Consider the following 26,825-nt stretch of genomic DNA (forward strand, 5'->3'; position numbering starts at 1 on the left):
ATTGGCCTTTGGTGTAAACTCCTTCTCGTTGTCTGTGTGTGTGTCTCTCTCTGTGTGTCTACACACACACACACGCACACACACACTAGCTTACCTCATGGGTGAGATATAATCATAAACTGATCTGATACAAATTAAATGGACAGTATCTTCAATTAGTGAACAAGTTAAAGATTATAGTGATAAAAATGACTATTCTTTATTCTTTCAGGATGGAATTCCTCTTCCAATAATGGCAATATTTAAATATAAATTAATTCTTTCTTATTAAAAATCATCTACCTGATTACCTGCAATACGTTTTCCTAATACTCAAAAATCTGTGATGAATTTTTCAATTTTTGAAAACATCTATTTAAGGCTACTGCTTTTTCACAAAGGCAGTTTTCTTTTTCCATTAAAATATCTGAAAGCACAAGAGATTCACATGATGCAACGAAGATAAAAACCATATCAACAAATAATACAAAGTTTTGCAAGGTGTTTGCATAAGGCAAATGATATTATGCAAATGTCTAAGCCAAACCTTTACATCAACAGAGAACATTGTCTATATATTTGCTGGAAAATGTATTGAAATGCACAGAGTTGCTAGACAACACATGGAATTGCCATATTGTTGTCAAAATCTGAGGTATGGCGTTGTAAGGAGTTTGCTTGCAGGCTATAGCTTTACTATTTCCCTGTGATTAGTTGTTTCTCCGTAGCTACATTGCTCTACTGTGCGAGCCAATATTTGCATTTACATTACAGACCACAGTGTGAAGGGTGCTTCTTATTTGTGAAGCACTTATTTGATTCCTCCTTCCTCTGTAGCTTGTATCACGATTACAAGGAAGTTTAAGCTGTAATACTAACACACCACAGTGTATTTATGAGCCCTTTTTCTTTTGTGTTTACTTTTCAAGATTCTTTATGAAATTGATGGCCCAGGAGAGAGAGGGAATCTTAAATGCTGTAGGACCACAATTAACGTGAGAGATGTAATTGATGACTGGGCTCTTAAAAGCTGCTCTCTGCCAACATGCCTCAGTCTCTGCTCCTAGTCTCAGACTTGCATTTACCTTTCAGACATTCCAGCAATTAGACTATGGAGATTTTATACCTAACAGTTGAGCTCATTAATTCAATGAGTGTAATAGATCCTTGGCATGTTTGGATTGAAATTTTGGACAAATAGCAAGTGCTCTCAAGTAGATTTTGCTTTAGGATAAATTTGAATCCATCAGGTTGTGTGTGTGGTTTGTATGTGGAGCCTGTTGCTTTCTGGTGAGTCTGCTCAGGACCCTAGAGCCTGCTGCTCAGTGCAGTGGCATTGTTCCCTTCTGGTAATTATGGGAACAGTTACATGGAAAGGACATGCTTAGTGGTATTCTCAAGTTTCGGGATTCACAAATCTTTTGTGTCACTTATTAAGGTCAAGGGTCCAACACTGCACTACTTTATCTAATTCCAACAATGTTTGAAACTGGGTACAGTTGCATTATAATTGTTGCTAAATTGGAATTTTGCCTTCTAGTTAGTGGTTAGGCATTTGTTCTTTCTTTACTTTCCCTCCCTCCCTCCTTTCCTTCCTTCCCTTCTTCTCTTTCTTTTTTTCATTTGATTAATATGGCTGTTGATCTCTAATCCATGATTTTATATTCTACAGAATCTTTTATCATCAATCCTCCTTCCTCATTATTCGAGACAATGTTTTCTTTATGTTGCAGTAAATCTTTAGTGTATATATCTATTTAGATTCTGAAGAATCACATATATTCTTTTGTGTATGTTCAGTGTTTTCATCTCTGTTCTTGTCTGGTGTTTACTTTGGTTTCTATTTTTATAACCATATTTAATTGCAGCATTAGTTACCTGGGTTATAATAGTGTAACAAGAGTCAGAAAGGCCTGGGTTGAAAATCAGCACTGAAAGCCACTGGCTGTGCCTGTGTATATCTAAAACCAGGTGATAAGAGTACCTATTTCAGCAGCTTATTCTACATATTGAAAGACATAATATAGTGCAGTGCTCATCCTAAACCAAGTGTACAATCAATAAAAAGTTAGAATATGAATTCTACAAGTACTGAGATTTTCACTAATGTTCACAAGCACTTATTACAGTTCCTGGCAGACAGGAAGCACTCAATAAATACCTGTCAGTAGTTGCTGTTCTTAGGCTACTCTAGCCCTCCCCTCAATGCTTTGAAGATGAAAGACAAAAGAAATATCTATAAAGTACATAATAAAAGGTCTGACATAGAGTATTTGATTTTGCTAGAAATATATTTGCGGGAGCTTGTCATCCAGTCAGTGATTGCTTTAGGTAGTGTTCTTGAGAAAACATCTTCCGAAAGGCTAACAGTCTTGTTTCATCCTTCCCAGGCATCCTGTTTTCATTGGTGGTGATTCTGTATGTCATCTGGGTCCAGGCAGTGGCTGACATGGAAAGCTACCGAAACATGAAAATGAAGGACTGCCTGGATTTCACCCCTTCTGTTCTGTATGGCTGGTCATTTTTCCTGGCCCCAGCTGGGATATTTTTTTCTTTGCTAGCTGGATTACTATTTCTAGTTGTTGGACGGCATATTCAGATACATCACTAAATCAACTGTTGTCACAAGTATTTTCTTGAGAGATTTTAAGACAGAGAGTACTTTCTTTTCCATTTTGTTTCAGTGATCCCAGCATAAAATTCGTTGTTGCTACTCAAATTCATCATTTTACTAATGACTTTCTTCAATAAGAAGGTCCTAGAATCTCTCCAGACACCAACAAGTCTTCGTCCTGTCTGAGTGCTATCAAGGACCTCCTAGTTCTTTAGGGAAGAGGTAAACAGATCTCCCTTTCTTTGAACATGTTAGAGTTCATGCAGGTTGCAAAGGCCTGATAATAGCTTAATACCATGACATAGGGCAAATCTAGATAGATTTGGCTTAAAGCCTCCTTGGCATTCCCTTCTGCTACTTTTAAAAAAGGCCTTGGAGCATAATTAAGAATGAGCAAGGTTGTCAGATAATTTTTTTTTTCATTTCTTCTCCACATATAATATCAGCATACATATTCACTGGCTCTTGTGAGCAAATGAATTTAAAAATAGACGGCAGTGATTAGTGGGAGCCATGCACTCACCAATTAAAATAGGCCACAGCAACAACAAGACTGAGAGCATATACTTATCTTGTTTCTCACCAACAGTGGTTTGCTTACCTCGTCTTATTCACTTAATTGTGCATGCTTACATAAACTTTAAACTATATTTAAAAGTAGCAAATCTGCATATCAAATTATGTATAATGTAGATTGAATTTTTATGAACATAAAGTGAGTTAATTGTATAATGTAATATTGTTTAAAATATGTAAAAACCAAGCATTTCAGCTTGGCCCATAATTCTATTTTATATTTTAAAATTCCCATTTAAAAATTATATTGCTAACATGTTCAGCATGTGAAAATTTATTGGTAAAATGTGACTTTAATATTCTTTAGCTACAAACTCTCAACATACTTCCATATGAGGATTATAATAGCCTTGCTTCATTAAAGACCATAAAATATTAACTTTTCCCACGATGTTATGGGTTCCAGTTCTTCTGATCATTTGATTCCTTTAATTATTGTCCCTCAATTTCTTCATTTTTACAATAGGTGTATTAACATTACAGATTGACTATTTCCTTTAACCTCCTAGAAGAAAGTTTTTGTGGGGAAAGATAATTCTGTATTATTCAGTAGCATAGACATTTTGCATACCAAAGATGTTCATTTGGCACTAACGTTGATTGAAATCAAATCCATCTGAGATGCCTAGCTCTTATTTGCATTCTGGAAGCCTCCATCCCAGGGGAGCTCCGCAGGGTGTGCAAGCTTTGTTGGAGGTGCAGTGTTTCATTCTGTAGCCATTGTAAGGACAGAGAGGCATGACCCACAGGCAAAGGAGTCACCACCTAGAAGATGCTCTGGGATGGAGGAACTGCTGCTTGTCGTCAGCTCTTCCCATGCTGCAGGAGAGGTGATCCCAGTCTTCTGTATACATCTTGTGTTTTTCCATTGAGACTTATTCCAATGGGAAGCAGCTTTGGAAAAATTGCAAAGGTCTGAATCATGAGGGCATTTTCATGACAGGACTTGCCAATAATAATGATAAATAATAATAATAGTAATAATAAAGCTCCAGGGGTCTAACTGGTTTCTCAAGTCATTTCAATGATATTATATATGTTTTTGTGGTATTTTCCTTTGTCTTTCACTGTTTCATTTTTATATTGCTTCATTTACTTCTTTGCTTTTGGCTTGGTTATTAGAATAATAATTATGAGGTCTGTTATGCATATTGACTGTGATATTAAGTTATGGCATGCCATTAAGTTTTCCAGACGATGCTGGATGTATCTGATTAGTTCATGTCATCTGTAAATACAATTCTTTTTTGTAGAACTTTGGAATGGAGCCTTTTTCTGGTGGTGTACTGTATGCCATTTAACTTTCACATACAAGCTGCTTTCAGCAAAGGCTTGAATATTTATAAATTTCAGATGGTTATCCTCACTTTATAGTGCACTTATGTGGCTACCATATATTTTTCATATGACAATTGGCTGAATAGCTGATATGTATGACACTTTTACACAGATTCGCACTTTAGAAGTATTTTATAGTTGTAATGCATCAATCAAATAAATTTCAAGCACATTTCTTGATCAATTTACCGGCAGTCCTCCAAAGAAATGAAGGTGAGTTGTGATTGCTATGTCAACGAGTGAAATATACTTAAAAATAGCAGCGATATATAGTACATTATTGTAGCAACCTTATATCTGATTTGGGATATTGTGTTGCCAAATTTCCATGTTATGTTTGTTTCTCTATTGGTTGTATTTATTAATTTTTAGAAGGCTTTAAACTGTGTTAGAATCTTTGTGAAAAGTGTTAATTTTGCATTATAAAATTTCAATTTAACAAATAAGATATCTTTTCAGTTATGATTTTAGGAAGAGTGAATAAAAAGGGCAGTGAGTTAGCTTTTGGTCTTGGTTAAAGCTATCATTTCTCCATATTGTATTTGTTCAACTGGTTTAATTCACTTAGGTGGATGATTGCACATACATTGGAACTGGCTGGAGAGACTATGCAGAGAAGTTTAATAATCACATGCAGTTTGGGGGTTGATGGTAGGGCTTTCTATAAAAGGTACTATCAAGTGTGTTGTTAGTGGTGATTTGGTCATTTTATTACTAATCTATAAAATATATTTATTAAATTTGAAGATTAAATGGAATTGTAAAGAAATATCTTGGAGGAAGTGTCAGTGTTGGTAATTATTCATCTATCTATTAATTTATCTATCATCAGTATATATGGGTGCATGTGTGTATATATTTGTGTGAATGTAAGTATTCAAGTATATTATAAGTTTGGGTAGAAAGAGATAAATTGGATGGTATAAATCAACATATTGGATCTAAGCAAATTTTAAAAATCAGTTTTCTTTGGGGAACAGCAATCTATTATTGTTATGTTTCCCTGAGTGCCACTTTAACTGTTTCACTCAATGGATGGTGGTTTATTCAGTTCAACACATAATTTGATTTTTATTTTCTTAAAAGTAACCACATTGGACTTACAAAGAGACTTAGAATGTCAGAGGTGTTAGGCAAATATGGGATACCAGTAAAATTAGCTGGATATAAGGCTGAAGGTGGGTGGAATTGTGAGAAAGTCCAGTGACAACGGGGTTACACTGAAGAAAATATAAGATGAGCTAAATCAAAACCAGATTTTATTTTTGTGGGACTCCACCAGAAATGAAAACTCATAAATGAGATAAAATAGAAAACCAAATGTTTACTGATTGTCCGGAGGAGTTAAATACATGGAGACATTTCCTCTGTGATGACCAAGGGTTGATGGAGAAATTCCAATAAGAATGTAGGCTGACAATACCTTAGATACATTAAAAACCAGGGAAGATGGGGAAATAGTATCTTTCATATTATAATAAGCATAAAGTAAGCAAAGGGACAATTGATGTGGTTAGCAAAGAAGATAGGAAAGAAAGAAAAAAGATAGAAAAGAAAAGAAAGAAAGAAGAAAAGAAGGAAGGAAGGAAGGAAGGAAGGAAGGAAGGAGGGAGAAGGGGGGAGGGAGGGAGGGAGGGAAGGCAGGCATCAAGTTACAGATTAGACTTTCTGAACTAACTCTCCAGAGCAAGCATTAGGGGCTTCACCTTCAGATCAGTGAGACAACCTGGACTAGCCTGTGAGAGTGGCATGTGTCCTGTGAGAGTGGGATACATCAGAGACACAAGTCTGGAATGAGAGTGGAGATGCATTAAGAGGCCCACTCAGCCTTTTGAAAGATCATCCCCCCAACCATAGGGTTCGGCTCTGACTGAAAAATTGAAGGGGCAGTTGGACCACTGGACTTTATAAATGATCCACGTCTAGATGTAAGGAATCATATGATATATCAAATAATTCTGTTTAATTCTATCTATATCTAAATTATACAGTTAAATTGATCTCTATAGATACTCTCTGTATCTATACATTATCCATATAAGTAACTAAATTAGAATGATTTGGATTCTTCAAATGATGATGGTCTTCCTAGTTCACTCGAATGACAGGATAGTTTACCTTGGGTTTATGAAATAAGCATGGTTGAAGTAGTTGGTATCCTGCATGGAATCTGAGTATTACTCAGGTAATGTAGGGAAGGAGAGGGCTCACTGGGATAAAATAAGTGCAATGCAGCTAAGATTTTCATATGCTTCTGGATGTCTAGGAGTTATAGTGATATAATTCACTGAAAAGGATGGTTCTCCCTTTACATGGCAATTCCTTTTTTTCTTTTCTTAGCATTTTTCCCATTAATTCTAAAGAGACTTCCCTGTTAAAAAATTTACCAGTGCTTGCACATAGTATTGATGTTGAAAACTACCTAAATGAATAGATATTTAAACAACATAGAATACAAAAGAGTGATGTGTAGAAGAATAATGCTTTAAGTCTCCTATTTTGGTCTAGCATGTATAAAGGCACTATAAGAAACATTGATATATTGTTTTCATACCCCCAAAACACAAAGGAAGTTTTTCTCAAAAAAGTTTTGTGGGTATATGTAAATATCTGAAAGATATGTGAAATAGAAAGTTGAATTAACCTGTCTGTGTGTACCTATAACCACATACCTAGGCATATATATATATATATATATATATATATAGTATGCATGTATATGTATATATGGATTCAAATAAAACTGTATACATATGTTTGTATGTATGTATATAGAACTCTATATATATACATGCCTATATATGTCTGATTACACATGTGTGCTCAATATATATACATAATGTATGTGTATGTATAAAAATATATGCTCTAGTGTATACATGTATGCATATAAGAAATGCTTACATTATATTATATGTGCATATACACATATCAGAATATCTGTTTCAGGCATTCACAAGCTCTTAAGTTTTGCCGGAAAGGAGAGCATGTTTTATCTTTCTGCTGTTGCATGCTTGTTCTAGTGGTGAGTGAGGGGTTGCGGCAAATAAGTGCTACCACGGCCTTCTCTTCCTTGGATGAAGAGCTTATGTGGTGGTGCATATGCAATGAACTAGTTATGTTTTCCCTATAAATGCCAATGACAATGATTGTGTTTTTGAACATCTTCTGTACACCATCTGGCAATTGATTGCTGTCAATAAGTATTTATTTAATAGTCACAGGCTGGGTGCGGTGGCTGATGCCTATAATCCCAGCACTTGGGGAAGCCGAGGCAGATGGATCACAAGGTCAAGAGATCAAGACCATCCTGGCCAAAATGGTGAAACCCCGTCTCTACTAAAAATACAAAAATTAGCCAGGCTTTTGGCACACACCTGTAGTCACAGCTACTCGGGAGGCTGAGGTGGAAGAATCACTTGAACCCGGGAGGCAGAGGTTGCAGTGAGTGGAGATTGTGCCACTGCACTACAGCCTGGCGATAGAGCAAGACTCCATCTCAAAAAAAAAAAAAATAGTTATAAACCTTTTTGGGCAAAATAATTTCTTTCTAAATACCCATGCCTTGGTTGGTTTATACTTTCAATCCCCTTATACTGATTGGTTCCCTGTCAACTCCTTATCTGGGTCCCCTGAAGGGAGGTTCCTAGGGTGTTGTGGGGAAGGTGATGAGCCTGTATTTGGAGAGCTGATTTCCAATTCTGGATTGTAAACTTGCAATTTGCCATATCATTCTACTTCACTTTGACTCAGTTTCTTCATCAGAAACGTTCACTAGTTTATTCAACAAACAGTAATTGCATACATGCTATTTGTCACAAATGGCACTAGATGTTAGATACATATTACTGAACAAAACAGACATGGTCTTTTTATTTCTTAAACTAAGATTCAAGCAAGGGATATAGACAACAGACAAGTAAAAAAAATAACTTTGACTTTATCGATTGTGATAAATCCTCTAGGAAAAAATGCATAAAAACAGAATGAGAGATTGAAACCATGTTTGTTGGATAGTAAGAGAAATTCTTTGTAAGGCAAGAATTCTGACAATTCTGACACACGAGAGATAAAAAGGGGCTAACTGGGTGAAAAGTGGAAACAAAAGCATTTCAGGGAAGGGAGCAAGTGGAATAAAAGGCCTGAAAGCAGAAAAAAACTTGACATGTTCTGCAAGGCAGCTTGTGTGGCTGGGTATTGAAAAGGGGTGCTTTGTGAGAAGCAAGAAGGGCCCAATCATTCAAAGCCCTTAGGTCACTATGGTATATTTTGAGGGCAAAGTTGAAAGGACTTGCTGTGAGTTAGATAGAGGATGAGGACAGGGAAGAACCAAGAATGACTTCAGATTTCTAGCTTAAGCAAATGGCTGGATGGCGAAGACAGGAGGAGAACAGTTTTGAGGGGACAGAAATTCATGGTTCATGTTCATGGTGTCATGTTTGAGATGCCTGTGACATGTCCACGTTTCAACCCTGGTAAAAGAGTTGAATTTTTCAAGTCTTACAGTGACCACAGGACACTGTAGAAGCTGACGCCTTACTTCTCCAACCTTATTTTCTACTCTTTCCCACACTCACTCTGTGCCTCAGACATGCCAGGGTACACTCCAGACTCCACAGTCTTGAACATAACATATAGTCTGCATTATGTTGTCATAACTGAAATCTTTCAAATTAAGCAGACTGTGACTTGCACAATTGCACATAGTGGTTAATATAGTTTGGGTATTTGTCCCCACATCTCATGTTAATTACAATCCCCAATGTTGGATGTGGGGCTTTGTGGGAGGCGTTTGGGTCATCAGCATAATGGCTTGGATCTATCCTTGCCATAGTGAGTGCATTCTCACGAGATGTAATTGAGTGGCACTTCCTCCCCCACTCTCTCTTGCTCCCGCTCAGCCATGTGACATATCTACTCCCTCTTTGCCTTCTGTCATGAGTAAAAGTTCCCTCAGTCCTCTCCAGAAGCTAAGCAGATGCCAGTGCCATGCTTCCTTTATAGCTTGCAGAAACGTGAGACAATTAAGCCTCTTTTCTTTATAAATTACACAGTATCAGGTATTTCTTTATAGCAGGGCAAGAATGGCCTAATACAGTGGTCCCTATTCAGTCTCTCATCTCGTTTAGGTCTTTGTTCAAAAGTTACCTTCTCAGGAAATCATCCCCAACCACCCTATTTAAAAATGCACTGCTTAAGGTAAATGTTTGAGGAGATGGATGTCCCTATTACCCTGATATGATAATTGCACATTGTATGCAGGCATCAAAACATCAAATATACTCCCAAAATATGTGCAACTAGTATATGTCAATAAATTTTATAAAACAGTTATATTTGGCAATTAGTTCAGAGGAGCAATATGAGCCTGGAGATGTACATTGGTGAGTTGCCCCATATAAAACCATGGCAAAGATTAGACCCCGGAGGAGGTGAGCTAGAGAGACTGATCCTCTGTGTACTGGAGAACCCAACAGGGGAGGATAAGCAGAAGACTGAGCCTGCAGAGAGACCAGAAATAGACAATGAAGAATTAATGGGAAATGTGATGTCAAGGAAACCCAGAAGGAATATGTTTTGAAGAGAGTGAGTTTTTATCTTTACCAGTGGCACTGAGAAGATCCATAGGACAGGGAAAAAGGTGACCTTTGGAGATGGTGACTACAGAAGTTTTGGTGTTGTGATGGCACTGGAAGCCAGATGTGATTGATTTGAAGAGTTAATGGGAGGTGAGAGAGTGGAAAAAGCTGTTGTGCAGCTTCTGAAACAGACTGTCTTTGAAGCAGAGCAGAGCCATGGAAGTGAGTAGAAGAGAATGTGGGATCAAAAGAAAGCATTCTGAACACCCAGGGAAACAAGGGCAAGTGTGTGTACTTTGAACATTATTTTGTACAAAGGAGTTGATTGCGTGGAGAGGATCATGAAAAAAGTGGAGTGTGGAGCCTGCCAACATATGTGTGGAGGGGCAGTGGTGCCTGCCTCACCTCAAGGTAAATACCCAGGATGTAGAAAGCACTCAGTGCATTCAGTTTGACAAAAAAAAAAAAAAAAATGAAGAAGAAGGAGAAGAAGCAGCAGCAGCAGCAGTAGCAGCAGTAAAACCAACCAACCAAACATAATTCCTATTGTTCATTTATTATGTACTACTTTCAGCATCAGGTGTTGGGGTTTACCTTTTACTATTACAGGTCAAATGCAATAGTCTTCACTGCTTATACTCAAAGCACAAAAATAAGTTCCTCAAGAGTCAACACAGTTGAAAGATAGGTCTTTTAACATGGGTGAGCAGGAATAGAAAATGACAGTGTCTCAGTCTGTTAGGATGTTAGTGTATATATGGAAGATTCCATCTTGCTAGTGAGGTTAAATTTTCCCCTGACTTGATTCTCAAGATAAATATTTTGAGAAGGAAATTTCTTATTTCTTTTTGATGGCATTTGATTTTTAATACCTTAGAAAAAATGTGAAGTATATTTGAATAGTATGTTTTCAACACTAGATGACAGAGTTCTCTCCTTCTCAAACAGTTCCATTCACTGAAAGAAAATAGCACATAATGCATCCTCAAGGAGTTATGCTTAGATTAACTTTTAAACAAGATATGCAAACCCATTCAAATGAGACCTTAGAAAGAAGGTGAAGCAATGTCACTCAATAACACGTTCTCAACATTAGTTTAGTTTTGTTCCAATCTAGAAGAATCCCAGTGACTGTCCAAAGCTATCCACTGGCTTAATGGGAATACTCAGCTTTCTGTCTAAGGACAATCAAAAGGCATAAAATAATACTGCACTAGAACATCAGACTTGTTAATAGATTCCACATCATTGAAGTTGTCCTTTTTGAGCAAGAAAAGTGCCATAAGAAAAATGGAAAGTGCAGCTTATGAAAGAGGGATGATGAAATAAAAGATTCAGAAAGAGGGTTTTAAAAGTTGACTCAATTTGGATTCTAAGCAATTCTTGTATTTAATTTTCTGTTAATAAAAGTGGGGTATTTGATTCTTAAGAGGTGATGTGGGAGAAAAGTCATTTTTACCACTCTATATACCTGGCTCAATTGACTGCATCACAATAAATGACTATGTCTTATGCTGATAGATACTGTAGTTTTTGACTGATCTTTGGCATCTTCACCAGTTTGTAATATTTAATACTTTTACCTGTCCTCAGTGATTGTGGATAGCAACATTTTGATCTGCTTTGGATTCGTGTCCCTGCCCAAATCTCACGTCAAATTGTCATCTCCAGTGTTGGGGGAGGAGTCTGGTGGGAGGTGTTTGGATCATGGGAGTGGACTTCCTCTTTGCTATTCTCATGATAGTGAGTGCTCACAAGATTTGGTTGTTTAAAAGTGTGCAGCATCTTCCCCTTCTCTGTCTTCTTTCTGATCTGGCCATGTAAGATGTACCTACTTCCCTGTTGCCTTCTGCTATGATTGAAAGTTTCCTGAGGCTTCCTTAGCCATGCTTCCTTCACAGCATGAGGAACCATGAGCTAATTAATCCTCTTTTCTTTATCAATTTCCCAATCTCAGGTGTTTCTTTATAGTAGTGTGAGAAGGGACTACTACAGACATATTCCAAATTGCATTCATAGCATTGTTGCTTCATAACATTGTTGTTTTAATTATGAAATGATGAGCCTCAAAAGCAAAAATTTCAGTACCTATCAACCTTTTAGAAAAGCTCATGGTATCTAAGGTCTGTTACTGCCTATTGGAAGACACAATAAGACCGCAAAAGAAGACAGTAAAGAAATATTTTAATATTCCAAGCTGTTTTCTTTACAAAAGTAATGCATATTCATTAGATAATTCAAAAAGTACAAAGGAACAGAAAGGAAGAAACAACTTTTACCCATAATTCCACTCTCGGAGTCACGTGGTGTTAATAGTTCTAATAGGTAACAAGAAGGGGGTAATACAGAGCACTTTCCTAAACTTAGTTTCTTACTTAATTGTATCATTTTAACATTTTTTTTTTTTGTATCTTTAAATATTTCCAGTATCATCAAGACTTTGAATGACAGCCACGCCAGCACAGGTCAGACTCATGCTGACACGTTTTGAGTCTTCGGCCTTAGGCAGCCCATTGGTTTTTCTGAGCCACTTTGCGTTTTCCAGGTGATGTTATTTAAAAACAGAGGACTAATAGTGATTATCCACCCAAAGTTATTGTGGGTGAAATAATTGTGGACAATTGAAATCCTATAAATAATAAAACATCCTCTTTAAAATTCAACTAAATGAAAGTCAAGACAAGATTCACAATGGCAATGATCATTATATTTGAGCATTTCTACATGCCAGTAACTTTTCTTGCTTTGTCTGTTAGTGTCACGCCCACTGGGGAGTTGAGGGAACCGAAACTAAAAGGGTAGGTAACTCACCCGCGGCCACTCCACCAAAAAGCATTGGAGGTGGATATCCAGGTGTTTGAGTCTCCATGTTCTCTCCATGATACCAACTGGTTTCTTCCTAATAGCAGAGAAAATATGTTTTGAACCTTTTGAATGACAACAGAACAACTGTTTGAGGCTACATGTTGAGTTAATTGCACGAACGAACAACTGAATTGCATAAAATCGGCCACTTTTAAATTCTCCACTGGCCGCTCACTGTGATTTAGTTTTTGGGCTTGAAGCATTAAGTGGGACCATGGGCTATGTCATGGTGCCATGACTCACAGCATTTATGAGGGCATCCAGGTATGTGGTAGGGAGAAAAATTCTGCATCTGAAGCTTACCTGGATGCCCTCAGGCAAGTTATTGAGCTTTTCACTTTCCTCCAAGCAAAATAACTGGGCAAAGCCCCAGTGCAGCACGCAGTCTTTTTAACACAGTTACAAGCTACATGCCAGTAGCTTTTCTTACTTTGTCTGGTGGTGTCAGTTCCACCAGACTGGCTTTTAACAAAGTTCCCAATCAGTGTTCCTTAGAGTGGCAGTGGGGGCTATTTTGGTTGAGAGAGAGGTTCCTGGAGAGAGAGAGATGGCTAGGGCTGGGATCCAACTTCCACCATTGGCAATGTGGTGTTGAGCAATTGTATAAACTTCGTGTGCCTCAGTCTCTTCATCAATGAAGCAGGGACACTGATAACATTTATGTAACGTGTTTTCAAAAGTATCTGACACAAAGTAAGTGTTCAGTAAATGTTACCAACTATTGTTATTTTATTATTCTAGTTTTCAATCACCATACCAGGTTTTTAGAGTTTCTGACCCAAGATTTCTGACTTACTATTCAGAAGTCACTGGATACAGTTTCTTCAGTACGAATTATTATTATTTTTTCATCCCTACACTCATCTTAGGGACTTCTTACTTCTCACTGCCTCCACATGTCTGAGATTGCCCAGGAGCATGATCAGAGCTGGGAAAACTTCAGGGAGGGGTTGGCAATAGTAATATCATGTCCCTTTAGGAGGAAACAGGCCATCAAAGAAGATAAACCATCTCAGAAATTACTTGGATGTGTTTCCAAATGTGGCTGGTTGGCCAACCAAAAAACAAAAAATTAGTATTGAATTAGTGGTCTTTTAAAGTGAGGAATACATTTTAATACATATAAAAAGGAAAACACTGCAAGATAATGAAGAACTGCTCCCCTGCACCTCAGCTTTACTTGCTCTTGTGTTGTGTGGCTTCCCTTTGAAACGGGTCGCTCTCATCACAACATGTAGCATGCTGCCAGCCACCACATGGCTATTTGGCAGCTATTTTTAGCACAGATCATGTTACTGTGCTGCAGCGCCAGGCACCATGTTCCCACTGGTGTACCACTGATCTAAACAGAAACCAGCTCAGGTCTTCTTCTTTGAAATTAAACGTGAAGCCATGATCTCTATGATCCGCCTGCTCTTTTCTTTCTGTATTATTTCTTTTTGGAAGTGTCTTGCTCAAAATGCAGAGGAAATTCAGTTGGGTTGTCAGTCTGATGTACTATACTACCAGATATGTTAGCTTTTTATTTCTTCTACATTTGCTTAAGAGCTTATAAGCCACTGTGAATAAAAAGTGCTAAATGGAATGAAATGACCTGTCAAGGGTAGATGCAGCATTTGTGAACAACTTCAGAAACATTCTCAGCTTCAAGGCCCTCCAGTCTGGGTTTCTGTGCTGTCTCCAGGCTTCCTTTTCCTTTGCTGTCTTATCCTTTCTTTCACTCCTTTCAAATCAAAGTACTTTGTGCATTGCTGATCTTGGAAGATTTTTCTTGAAAAGAAACCATTTTGCCCCTGCCTAAGGAGCCTATGACAAGATTTGAAAGTGGTTGAGTGCTTAGTGTTAGGAAAGCAACTGTTTTCCTCTCCTTCTTTACCCTCCACCAGACTGGAATTTCACAGAATATTCAAGAAAAACAAACGAGCAACCTCCACAAAGATTTGGCTAATATGTACACTGGATAAAACTGACTTGTTGCTTAGGCTGGGTGTGGTGGCTCAAGCCTGTAAGCCCAGCAGTTTGGGAGGCCAAGGTGAGCAGATCACCTGAAGTGAGGAGTTTGAGACCAGCCTCACCAACATGGCAAAACAGCTTCTCTACCAAAAATACAAAAAATTCACTGGGTTGGATGGTGGACACCAGTAATCCCAGCTGCTCAGGAGGCTGAGGCAGAAGAATCACATGAACCTGAGAGGCGAAGGTTGCAGTGAGCCAAGATCCTGCCACTATACTTCAGCTTGGGGGACAGAGTAAGACTCCATCTCAAAATTAAATAAATAAATAAATAAAAGTGACTTGTGGCTTTACATGTAGAGCAATAAAAATGTTTCGGAACGTGACTTGGTTTGGAGGCATGGCTCTCTGTAGTTATTAACCAGGGAGGAGAAAACAAATCCCCACCCAATGAGTGCTCAAAAAGTGTGAAGTATGTCTCAGGAGATCACATGTAATGGAGTAAACCACTGTCAGAGCAAACTGTTAGAATTACTAGCACGTGAGGGAGAGTGGGCATGGAGACACTAGTTCTACTCATGGCTGATAGGTGTCAAGACCTTAGGAACAATATTACTTACATTTTTCTGTCTGTGTAATTGAAACAGTGAAATAGAGACCTTGAAGAGCAAGGTAGTCAGCTCAAGTTTCAGGTTGCTGCATGACATCTCTGCAAAAGTCATCAGGTAATCAGTCATGGTTTTGACACCTCTCCTTCTGGTAGGAGATAGCCTGTTGGTCAAGGTTTACATGGCAGTTAACGTTTCCCAGTGATGGTCAAGGTGAGGGAAGTGTCTTTGACGGTCTGCCCAAGATTTCTGGAGCCCTGGGCTTTTCTCCTAACTTTTCTAGTTGAACCTTCTCTGTCCAAGTCTCCACACTAGGCTGCACGCCAATAGGAGCTCAGTAGTTGTTGTCTGCATGGAGTGAGTGGGTCATGCTGCTGTGAAGTTTCTGCCCAGGGCAAGTTCACTTTTATTGATGACTTAGAAGAAACTGGAGAATGAAAAATGAAGGAGTAAAATCTAAAATGACTGTAAGACTAAACATTTAACCTGAAATTGCCTGAGATTAGATTTCCAGGAAATAAGAGGTATGAAGAGCAGCCTGTGAATATGTATATTGAGAAAATATTCTGTGGACCATTTATGGTTATTTAGAAAAATAAAAGTTGTTCATTTAAATAGTTGTAACAGAGCACAAGTTAGCAATATTCTGGGTTCCATCTTTCTCTTTTAATGCTCCTGATGAACAAGTTCTTTCTTCAGTTCTCAGCACGAGAAGTTTAAGTAGAAGGCTGAGGTTGTGGGGTAGCTGGCACTCCTAACCAGGTAGCACTGGTCCCTTTATCTATACTGAATGTTACTAGAGTAAGCATTTTTAATTTTCTTAGAGCACGCCATTGAAATACATTTAAGAAAAGGTGCTTATCAGCACCTTTTTGCATCATGTATTTTGACAGTAATGGGCAATATATGGGCAGAAGCCTTAGGGGACAGTAACGCCACAGATCTGACTTCTTTTATGCCTTCTAGGGGATAGGTTCTTAGTTTATGTCACAGGATTTGTATGCTAATTGCATCAGGGTGGAACATCTGACTGGAGGACAGCCAATCCAAAGCCATCCAACGACTTATAAGTTGTGACCTATAGCCACTGGCCAAAGAAAGGTGGGTTGGGCATCAGGTTCTTCTCCCTCTCCCACCTTTCTTTCTCTTTTCTCCCCCATCTCTACCTTGACAGAAATTTATACTGGGGACATATCAGAAGGTGTTAGAAGTAGAGACAGAAGCCTGAAGGATGCTCCAAAAGTCACCGTGGGAAGAGTAGAGCCAGTGATGAGCTATGCATGGGCACAGGCTTAGGTGACAGAGACCATGAGACAGTATATGAGCTTTTGCTAGCAGGTCAGAAAGCCACTCACATGGAGAGTGTAGAGGAGTCCGTTGGATAACAAAGGGCTCTTGAGAGGTCCAGAGGCTTTTTTTTTTTTTTTTTTTTTTGCTGTTGGAGCTGCCCTGCCTCCAGAGCCAGGATCCAGGTAGCCTGGGGCTTTATGATTTCTGTTCTTGGCTTTTTGTGAGGCTTTCCCTTCTTGCATTATGTATTTTGCTTGTCCACTCTCCTCCCCCAATTAAACTGGATTGAAGGTTTCCCCATATTTGGAAACCAAGGATCCAAACCAGAACAGAAAAGGAAAATTTAGGAGCTGTTTTCCCACAACAGGTTCCCGTCCATATTACCAGTAAGAGTGATAATTGAAGGGTAAAGGGAAGTTTGTTCATATTACTTGTATGCCATTAAGGGAATGGAGAAAGCCGTGTTTGTTGAGATGATAGTGTTCACCCAGTCCCGACTAAGAGTTTATGTCTTCTGCATCTATGTGAGTTGTAATCTGTTGGCCATTCCTTGTTGTGGTCATGGAGATGTCTTATGGCTTTTGCTGTTTTCATGTGTCTAAATCTTTACCTATTATTTTTCAGAACCACAATACTCAGACTTAATGAGCAATCAATTGTGTCAACCACTTCATATAAATGACTATGCTTTCTCAGTGGATGGGAGAGTCAACACTCAAGTGAAGGGTTGCTGGCATCAGGCACCAATGGCTGTGTGAACTCATGGGGATTTCAGCACTTGGGTTTTAAGGGTTCTGTGTATAGATATGGTCAAGACCATGATACTAGCTCTAATTATGAATATCATGGGCTAACCTGGGAAGTAAGCTTTATTTACAACACTGGGATTTTGAAAAAATGAATTCCAAGTGCTTTTTTTGGGCTCTGGATTTATGTATTTGTTTTTAATTTTTCTAGGTACACAGTAGATATATATGTATGAGGTACATGAGATGTTCTGATGGTGGCATGCAATGTGAAAAGAGCACATCATGGAGAGTAGGGTATCCATCCCCTCAAGCATTTTATCCTTTGAGTTACAAACAACCAAATTACGCTGTTTAAGTTATTGAAAAATATACAATTAACTTATTATTTATTATTGTTACCCTATTGTGCTATCATATAGTAGGTCTTATTCATCTTTTATAACTACTTTTTTCATATATGCTAACCATCCTCACCTTCACCCTTCCTCTACCCTTCCACTACCCTTCCCAGCCTCTGGTAACCAGCCTTCTACTGTCTATGTCCATGAGCTCAACTGATTTGATATTTAAATCCCACAAATAAGTGATAACATGTGATGTTTCTCTTTCTGTGCCTGGCTTATTTCACTTAACATGATGATCTCCTCCAGTTCCATCCATGTTATTCCAAATGACTGGATCTCATTCTTTTTTATGGCTGAATAGTACTCCTTTGTGTATATGTACCGCATTTTCTTTATATGCTCATCTGTTGATGGACACAGGTTGGTTCTAAATCTCAGCCATTGTGAACAGTGCTGCAGCAAACATAAAAATGCAGATGTCTCTTTAATACACCGATTTCCTGTCTTTTGGGTATACATCCAGCGGTGGGATTGCTGGATCATGTGGTAGCTCAATTTTTAGTTTTTTGAGCAGTCTCCAAACTGTTCTCCATAATGGTTGTACTAATTTGCATTCCCACTGACAGTGCATGAATGTTCCATTTTCTCCACATCCTTGCCAGCATTTTAAATATATTCTACATTTTAACAAACAAATGAAAGTTTGAAGCATAAACAGGGTGTAGCCTGCATACATAACCATGTGTGTTAACATGCAATCATCTTAAAAGAAGAAGAGTGGTGGGCTGGGCTTGGTGGCTCACCCCTGTAATCCCAGCACTTTGAGAGGCCGAGGTGGGCAGATCACCTAAGGTCAGGAGTTTGATACTAGCCTGGCCAACATGGTGAAACCCAGTCTCTTCTAAAAATACAAAAAGTAGCTGGGTGTGGTGGTGCATGCTTGTAGTCCCAGCTACTCAGGAGGCTGAGGCATGAGAATCGCTCAAACCTGGGAGATGGAGGTGTCAGTGAGCTGAAATCATGCCACTGCACTCCAACTTGTGCAACAGAGCTAGACTCTGTCCCCCTCAAAAAAAAGAAAGAAAAGAAAAAAAGAGTGATGAAGGGTGTCGAACACAGAACCTCTGGGTGTTGGGATATGCTTCTTAATGTGGGTCTCCACCATGACTTATTGCAAATGTGGGGTGCCCAACCACTGACTGATTGCAAAGAAGAGCTAGGCATAGTTAACTTGTGACAATATTCCTTCTTTTCATAGGACATAACCCACAGTTTTGTATGTATTATGTAAAGGTGAATTGTGTATGCCAAGTAGAGAAAACTCAAGAAGGCAATGGGAAATGTTGACATATTTCATATTGCCATGCTCTGATATACCCATACCTGGCATGATAGAGTGACAGACGGATATCCACTCTTGATGGGTACAGTGGTCATGTATTTCACTGGATCTTATCTGCCTATATCCTTTATTCTGCTAGGCCATTTTGTTAGAATTCAGATATATTCCAGGGATGTTTTTCTGGACTATAAATTAACTATTTTATTAAGTAATTCTCCTCAATATTCCTCTAAACTTTTTCCCTTGAAATTACATCTTTTAGTATTGTTGTAGTTGTTTTGTTCATTTCTACCGGGATTGTAAATCAACACATACATCACAGTCATTTCACAATTCTGGTCGAAAAAAGGCCTCGCTCAACTTAATAAGGTGTAATGCCTTGAGTTTCATTCTTTGAAGGCCTTTGAAGTATTTCCTTCCAGCCTTTATTCTTAAAGAATGATGGTACTGGGGGTAGGATGTCTGAGCCAGAGGCAGAATCCTATGCATCTGTGCTCAAGTCCAGCACTTAAATAAAAGCCAGAAGAAGTTGGAACTATTGCAAGCACATTTATAATATCATTTGAGGGACAGCTGGGGTCAGTGCTAAATTTTAAATTATCAGATGCAGGAAGACAACTCTTGCATAACAATAAGCACAGGCTGTCACAGTGAGCAGAAAATAACCACACTTTCACCTTGGAAAATATATTCTAAATAAGACAGTAATTGTTTTTAGAAAGCTATTCAGTGACTTACTTTCTCCCCCCACCACACACGCACTCAAGAATTGCCCAGGAATAAGGTAAACTTGTTATTATAATTTATACAATGTGGTAATTTTTTGAATAGTTTAGAATTTTTATAGCCTGATAACAGATCTTCCAAATTGCACACAGCCATCCTGCACTGGCAGGGAGACAGGCTTGGATGACCTGCCGGGTCTTTCTCATCTCTAATGTCTGTGAGTCTTTGAAATACATCCCGGAGCTTAATTATGACAGCAGTCTTTATTATTCTGAGCCCCTAATGGCACACTTCATGGGAACAATACAAAAAGAAAAAGAGTCAGTGCCTTTGCAGTGGTTTACACAAAAATTGGAACATGCTATGATTTCAAGGAGGAGGTCCCCTTTCTCAGGCAGGTGGGAGGCTGGAGGAGGAGTGGTGGGTTAGGGAGGAGAGGGTTGCTGGCAGGGGCTTACTGAACTAATTCTCAGTTATTTGTTCATAGTCTGGTATAAATCAGTCATAGATAGACTTTTTGCAAGAATAACAACCATGTTAATTTGGAGTCTTTGCATCAATTTAGATGACTTAGATATCATCCCCTTCCCATCACCGGATCCAATTGCAGCTCTGATTTCTCCCTGGAATTGTGCATGGGGACTAGAAATCAGGTCAAGCAATATGTTTATTTTTTAAACTTTTAATTTCGAAATACATTTACATGTACAGAAGAGCTGCAAAAAGAATGGAGAGCTCCCACACACACCCTGATGTATTTCCTCCAACATTAAAATCCCAGGAAACCATGGTTCAACTCTCAAAAGGAAGTTAACCTTGGTACAAAACCATTAACTAAACCACAACCCTCGTTAGGAATTCACTAGTCTTTCCTCCAGTATCCTTTCTCTATTCCAGGATTGGGTCCAGGATCCCGCCATACATTTAGTTACAATGTCTCCTCTCATCTGTGACAATGTCTCAGTTTTTCCTTGTCTTTCATGACCTTGAAACATTTGAAAAGTGCTGGTCGAGGACCTTGTCTAGTGTATCTCATTTAGATTTGTCTGATGTTTTGATAGATTGGAGCCATAAATTTTGGGAAGGAATACCACAGAGGCGATGTGCCCTTCCCAGCACATTGTATCAGAGGACACACAATATTAGCATATCCTGTTCCTGGTGATGGCATAATTCCTCTATTGATTAAGATGGGGTCTGCTAAGTTAATAACTCATCCCATTTGTGTAAACAGGACCTGGGTCAGCCATGGAACCTAGATAACCTTATGTTAATTATCAGTTTAGTAAATATATAAGTGAAATAGTATGTATGTATGACGAGCAAGGATTCAGTGCTTCCCATCAGTGCGTGGACTTGCATTTCATTTTCCCTGCTCTGTGATGTGTGACCACAAAGGTATATAGGTCTAAATATATCTCTGGTAATATCACGGCTGCCTATAGCCATCCCTACTTTGCTGTGGCCTGAATTCTAATGCGGAAGAATTATCCATTGATGAGCTTCATGTACAACAGTCTCTATAAAGAAAAAACCCTCCTCCATTTACCATTTTAGGACTTGTCTATTTTTTTCTGCATATGTAACATTTTCCTTTTTATTTTTTCTTAGCTTCTCTTGGGATCCTCTGCTGAAAAGAGAAATCTAGAAGATGGGGGGATGGAAGTGAAGTGGAATGTACAAGCATCTGCCAGTGCCCATAGTCTCCAACCCACTTTCAGATGCACCATCTCATTCCAACAGACAAGTGAGCCTTGAGAGCTGTGCAGATCAGTGGAAGTGTAATCTCTACAAATAGAAAAGCAAAACAAAACTGATGCTTAACAGCTTTCAATGACTTGCCAAGGTCGTATGACTATGACAGTGCAGAGTTGGTTGTAGGATCCAGGGTCTCTGAATACTTAGTCTATTGGTCAGGCTCACTACTCATTTCACACCAGCTAAACAGGCTCAGGGCTCCTGCAGTTCTAGAGCAGTCCAACATATAAGCAGGTGACTTGAACTCTCAATTTTTTACCAAGCTGTTACAAAAGCCAAGCCTTTGTCAGTCACTCAGGGCTTTCCACGTGCCAGTTGTTACCTTAGGAATAAAATATTCCTGGGGTCTATTTCTAATTTAATGCCAAGATGCAAATTGTGCCTCACCTGTTGCACCTGAGGTATTACTTATGCCCAAATAACACCTTCTAGATAAGCACTTATTGTGCCTGTTTCCTCCTTTGGAAATTAAGGATAATAATGGTAATCAGCTGCACACAAAGCAATTGTGGCGGGTGGGGTGGAAAATACTCAGTGATTGTAACAGCTCACAGGAAAGCCAAGATCAGAGAGAAGTGCTGTAGAAATGCTAAATGCAGTAGGAAGAATTATGACATCTCTGCAGAGTCACCACCAGAGGCCAGGATAACACAAATGCTTGGCAAATGGTAACTTCATTCAACAAATATATATTGGCTACATATAACATTGGAATCCAAGGCTAGAGGGGGTTTTAAATAACAATAATCATGACTCAACTGTGAAAATCGGCATTTTTATAGTAGTTTTTGGTTCACAGCAATATTAAGTAGAAAGTACAGAAATTTCTCATGTGCCCCTGCACACACACAGGCACAGCCTCCCCTGTTAACATCATCCTCCACTACAGTGGTGCATTTGTTACAATTTAGGAGCCTTCATAACACATCATAAGCACCCAAAGTCCACACTTCACTTAGGTGTTTTACTCTTAGTGCTATACAGACTTGGTGTTAGGTTTGGACAAATGTATCCACCATTATAGTACATACAGAATGGTTTTCCCTGCCCTAAAAATCCTCTGTGTATCATCTGCTTATCCCACCCAACCCCTGAAAACCACGGATCTTTTCACCATTTGCATAGCTTTGTGCTTTTCGGAATTTTCTATTGTCAGAATCATACAGTATGTAGTCTTTTCAGATTGGGTTATTTCACTTAGCAATATGTATTGAAGCTTCTTCTACCTCTTGTTATGGCTTGATAGCTCATGCCTTTTTAGCACTGAATAATATTCCCTAGTTTGGATGCACCACAGTTTATCTATTTGCCTAGTGAAGGATATGTTGTTTTTTTCTAAGTTTTGCCAATTATGAATAAAGTGGCAATAAACATCCACGTGCAGTTTTGTGAGGACACAATTTTTTTTTAACTGCTTTGGGTAAATACAAAGGGCGTATTTGTTGGATCATATGGTAAGAATATGTTAAATTTTCTAAGAAACCTCCAAATTGTCTTCCAAAGTAGCTGGACAATTTTGCATTCCCACCAGCAATGAAGGAAGGTGACTGTTGTTCCGCATCCTCATCAGCATTTAATGCTGTCTGTTTTTTGGATTTTGACCATTCTAATAGATATATGGTATCTAATTTTGCTGAAATGTTTTAAGTGCCAGATACAAGACTAAGCAATTTTAAAAATGCTCTCATTGAATCCTTATAAGAATGCTATGAAGTCAGTGCTATGATTTTGTTTTCCCATTTTCCAGATTAGTAAACGGAAGTTTAAAGAGGCTACATAACTTGCCCAAGTTTCTATAAACAGCAAGCACAAAGCCACGTGTCCAGAAGCATTCTCAGTGCTGGTTGACTTGTCTACTTTCTGCTTTTACAAACCAGGAACTTGATTCTAGATCTGTTAAAGGACCCACTGAGACTCCCACACAGAGCAGGATGCGGGAAGAGAACTTTGTCTCTGTCAGCTGTGCTACCCCACAGACAACTTCTCAGCCTTCAGTCATGGCAGGGTTGACCGTTAATAGAAAGCGTTCCTTACACTAGGAGTCCTGATGGCTATTCCAACTTCTCCAATCCAGAGGTTATTTTTGAATGCATTTAATGCTCTGATTAGAGACAGAACCTCTCTTGAGTGCAACACATAAAACTTAGCATTGCCTCACGATCATTTGATATATGTTGCCCGCCCTGTGCCTGAACACCAGCTGCAGATGAGAGCTCCATGATATTACGGTACCTCCCTCCAACCTTAATTGTTTTCTTAGGTAGTTTCCATTCCCAGTACTCTGATACCCTGTGGTGTTTCTAATTTTTTCATATGTCATAAGAATTCTTAGAACATTAGTTCCAACCCAATTCAATTTGAAAAACAAATGTTAGACCTAAGAACGTGAAGTTTGTGTTTTTTAAAATTTTTCCAATTTAGGGAGCTGTAATCCCTAAAATGTCAAGAACTATAAAGTTGTTCATTAAGATAAATAAGGAAAACATCACTTATTTTTAACTTAAACTAGAGAGAAGAAAAGCACAAACAGCAAAGCATTGACTAGATTCTATTGATATACTGATGAATGATTTGCTGTTGTTAATAGCATGAATATTCTTTCAGAAATTAAATATGGGAACTCCTGAAACTGACAACAGATTTGAGGGTGTAGGGGCCAGTGAGGGCTTTGTAGGATCTCAGTGTGTGTCGATGCTATGGTGGGTTCAGGGGACCTGGGGGTTGTTGTGGTGCTACTCTGATGGTGCCAAGGTTCCTGTGTGAAATGTGGTTAATATAGTAATGGTGGATACCAGAGCAGAAGAGCAAGATGAGCTGCTGCAGGACCACTTGGTCTGTTTCACGTTGACCAAGTAGGACAGAATGCGGCTGATGGACCTGAGTGCCTCAAGTGGCTTTGGGTCTAGCTGCACTCTCCTGCTTCTCCCAGACACAACCACACAAGCTGGTTTTGTTCTCTCTCTGCTCTGGGAAGGAGACTTCCAGGCAAGTTACCAGTTTAGGGAGGCAGAAATGGCTTCTGAGAGCTCCTCACCCTTAGGACTAGCTACATAATTCATGGGGCTTACGACAAAATGTAAACATAGGAACCCTTGTTGAAAAATTACTGGGAATTTCAAGATGGTGGCAGCAAAGCAGTAAAAAAGGACAGGGCCCTCCTAAGTGCCAGGTCCTGTGTGCCTGCTCAAGTCAACCCCCACCCCAGAAGCTAGCCCTGCTCCAGCATCAGTGTTTACAAATTCATGAAATCTTCTTCCCTTTTACTTGATAAACCTAATTCTCTAAGGCTGCATGGAAGTAAGTTTTGAAAGTCTTACGGTGGCTCATGCCTATAATCCACTCCCAGCACTTTGGGAGGGCGAGGCAGTTGGATCACGAGGTCAAGATATCGAGACCATCCTGGTCAACACGGTGAAACCCCATCTCCACTAAAAATACAAAGATTAGCTGGGCATGGTGGTGCTCGCCTGTAGTCCCAGCTACTCAGGAGGCTGAGGCAGGAGAATGCTTGAACCCAGGAGGCGGAGGTTGCGGTGAGCCAAGATTGTGCCATGGCACTCCAGCCTGGGTAACGAGAGCGAAACTCCGTCTCAAAAAAAAAAAAAAAAAAAGAAAGTCTTAAATTTCAAAATAGGAAACTGTGAAGCTTCATTATTACTTTTGAGGGATAGCTGTAGTGTTAACTTAAGGTCTAACTTAGTTGATTCTAGTTGTGATTTTGTTTTTCCTATCTTCACTGCTCGGTTCAATAAACTATTGAGATGGTTACATATTGTTCCTCTTCTCAAGGGCTCCTATCCTCACCATATGTGAAGCATGTAACTAAATAAATGTAATGCTATGTGGCGTGTATAGAATGCATGCATAAAATTGTACAGCTTTCAAGAGAGGAAGGACTGAAAATTCAGCTGCAGGTGGTCAGGGAAGGCTATTCAGAGGGCTCCAGGAAGGAAGGACGTAGGCACTGCCTCCATCTGTCAACTCTGCCTCTTGGTAATTCGCAGTGTGCATTGGTTATTTTCCCAGTGGGGCACCCCTTTCATTTGCCAGTAGTAACAACTTGAAGAATCCAAATCCTGAAAACGTTTCAGGCAAATGCCGAAATGGACAACAGGGCCTGGATGATCATTTTAAAAGTAGAAATTGGTTCAGACGTGTGTTCTGGGACTCTGAGGGAACTGGTGGAATGGCCTGTGGTGAAATGAATGTGGAAGGTTTGAGTCCTTAAAGTCTCATGGATATTTAGGCTGAGAGACCAACAGACCTCAACCAAGCCATTGGCAGAGGAAGGGTGGCAAGAGAATGCATTTGAGATACATTGAAGCTGTGAAAAATAAAGGAATGAGAGAGAAGTCAAGGAGGGTTAAAGAACCACCATCTTCACCAAGGTAGTACAGAGTCCTACGTTTCATCTGAGTGAATAACATGCATTCGTTATTAGTAATACCCCACATAGCATCAAGTCATAGTAGTGATTGTGCCTGTGTGTTTATGCTGTTGTGTGTTTATGTTGCGTGTTTATGCTTCTGATAAAGAGGATCTCAACTGACTTTTTTATGCTTTCTGCCTCCTGCATGGGCACTATCTGACCAGAATTCTTCTTTTTGCCTTTGTAATTGTGTTTTTTCACATGGCATAAACAGTGGTGCCAACTGCATGCCGTTTTTTTCTGACTAATGAGGATCCCAAAAAGCACATCAAAGTAATCTAAGTGGCCATTGAGATTTCCTGTACTGATTGAAATGCTTGGAAAAGAAGGAGATAGAGCAATTTGCACACCTGGATTAGCACTGATTTCCTATGTCATTGCTTTTAGTAGCTTCACATCATACCCATTGTGAAGGTCTAAACCATTTATTTTTAATTGACAAATAATAATTATGTATATTTATGGGGTATAACATGATGTTTTGCTGTATATATACACAAAAAATAATTTCTCTACATTAGTGAAATTATTAAATCAAGGTGCTAAAAAAAATCTAAACTTTAGATCCCAGCACCTATCTTAAATTTTCAAAATTTATCTTTTTTGTTTGTTTGGAGCATAAAAACAAGAATGTAGGTATTACATATGACCAACATTATAGATGACATGACTTAG

General features: G+C 38.9%; 1 protein-coding gene across 7 annotated transcripts in view; it reads left to right on the plus strand.

Moving 5' to 3' along the window:
* The window catches only part of TMEM182 (transmembrane protein 182), a 98,233-nt gene extending 75,130 nt beyond the window's left edge, over positions 1–23,103 (plus strand). For 6 of the 7 annotated variants that reach the window (XM_003734687.6, XM_017964114.4, XM_017964113.4 and 3 more), the window contains one exon: positions 2,370–5,276. In XM_003734687.6, coding sequence (XP_003734735.1) covers positions 2,370–2,590 — 221 coding nt within the window. In that variant the 3' untranslated portion in view covers positions 2,591–5,276. Of the gene's footprint in view, positions 1–2,369; positions 5,277–21,574 lie in introns of those variants that run through there. The other variant, XM_035271806.3, reaches the window with a different exon arrangement.
* Positions 23,104–26,825: the final 3,722 nt, after the last annotated feature.

The sequence above is a fragment of the Callithrix jacchus genome, chromosome 14, assembly GCF_049354715.1.
Source record: "Callithrix jacchus isolate 240 chromosome 14, calJac240_pri, whole genome shotgun sequence".
Classification (NCBI taxonomy): Eukaryota; Metazoa; Chordata; class Mammalia; order Primates; family Cebidae; genus Callithrix; species Callithrix jacchus.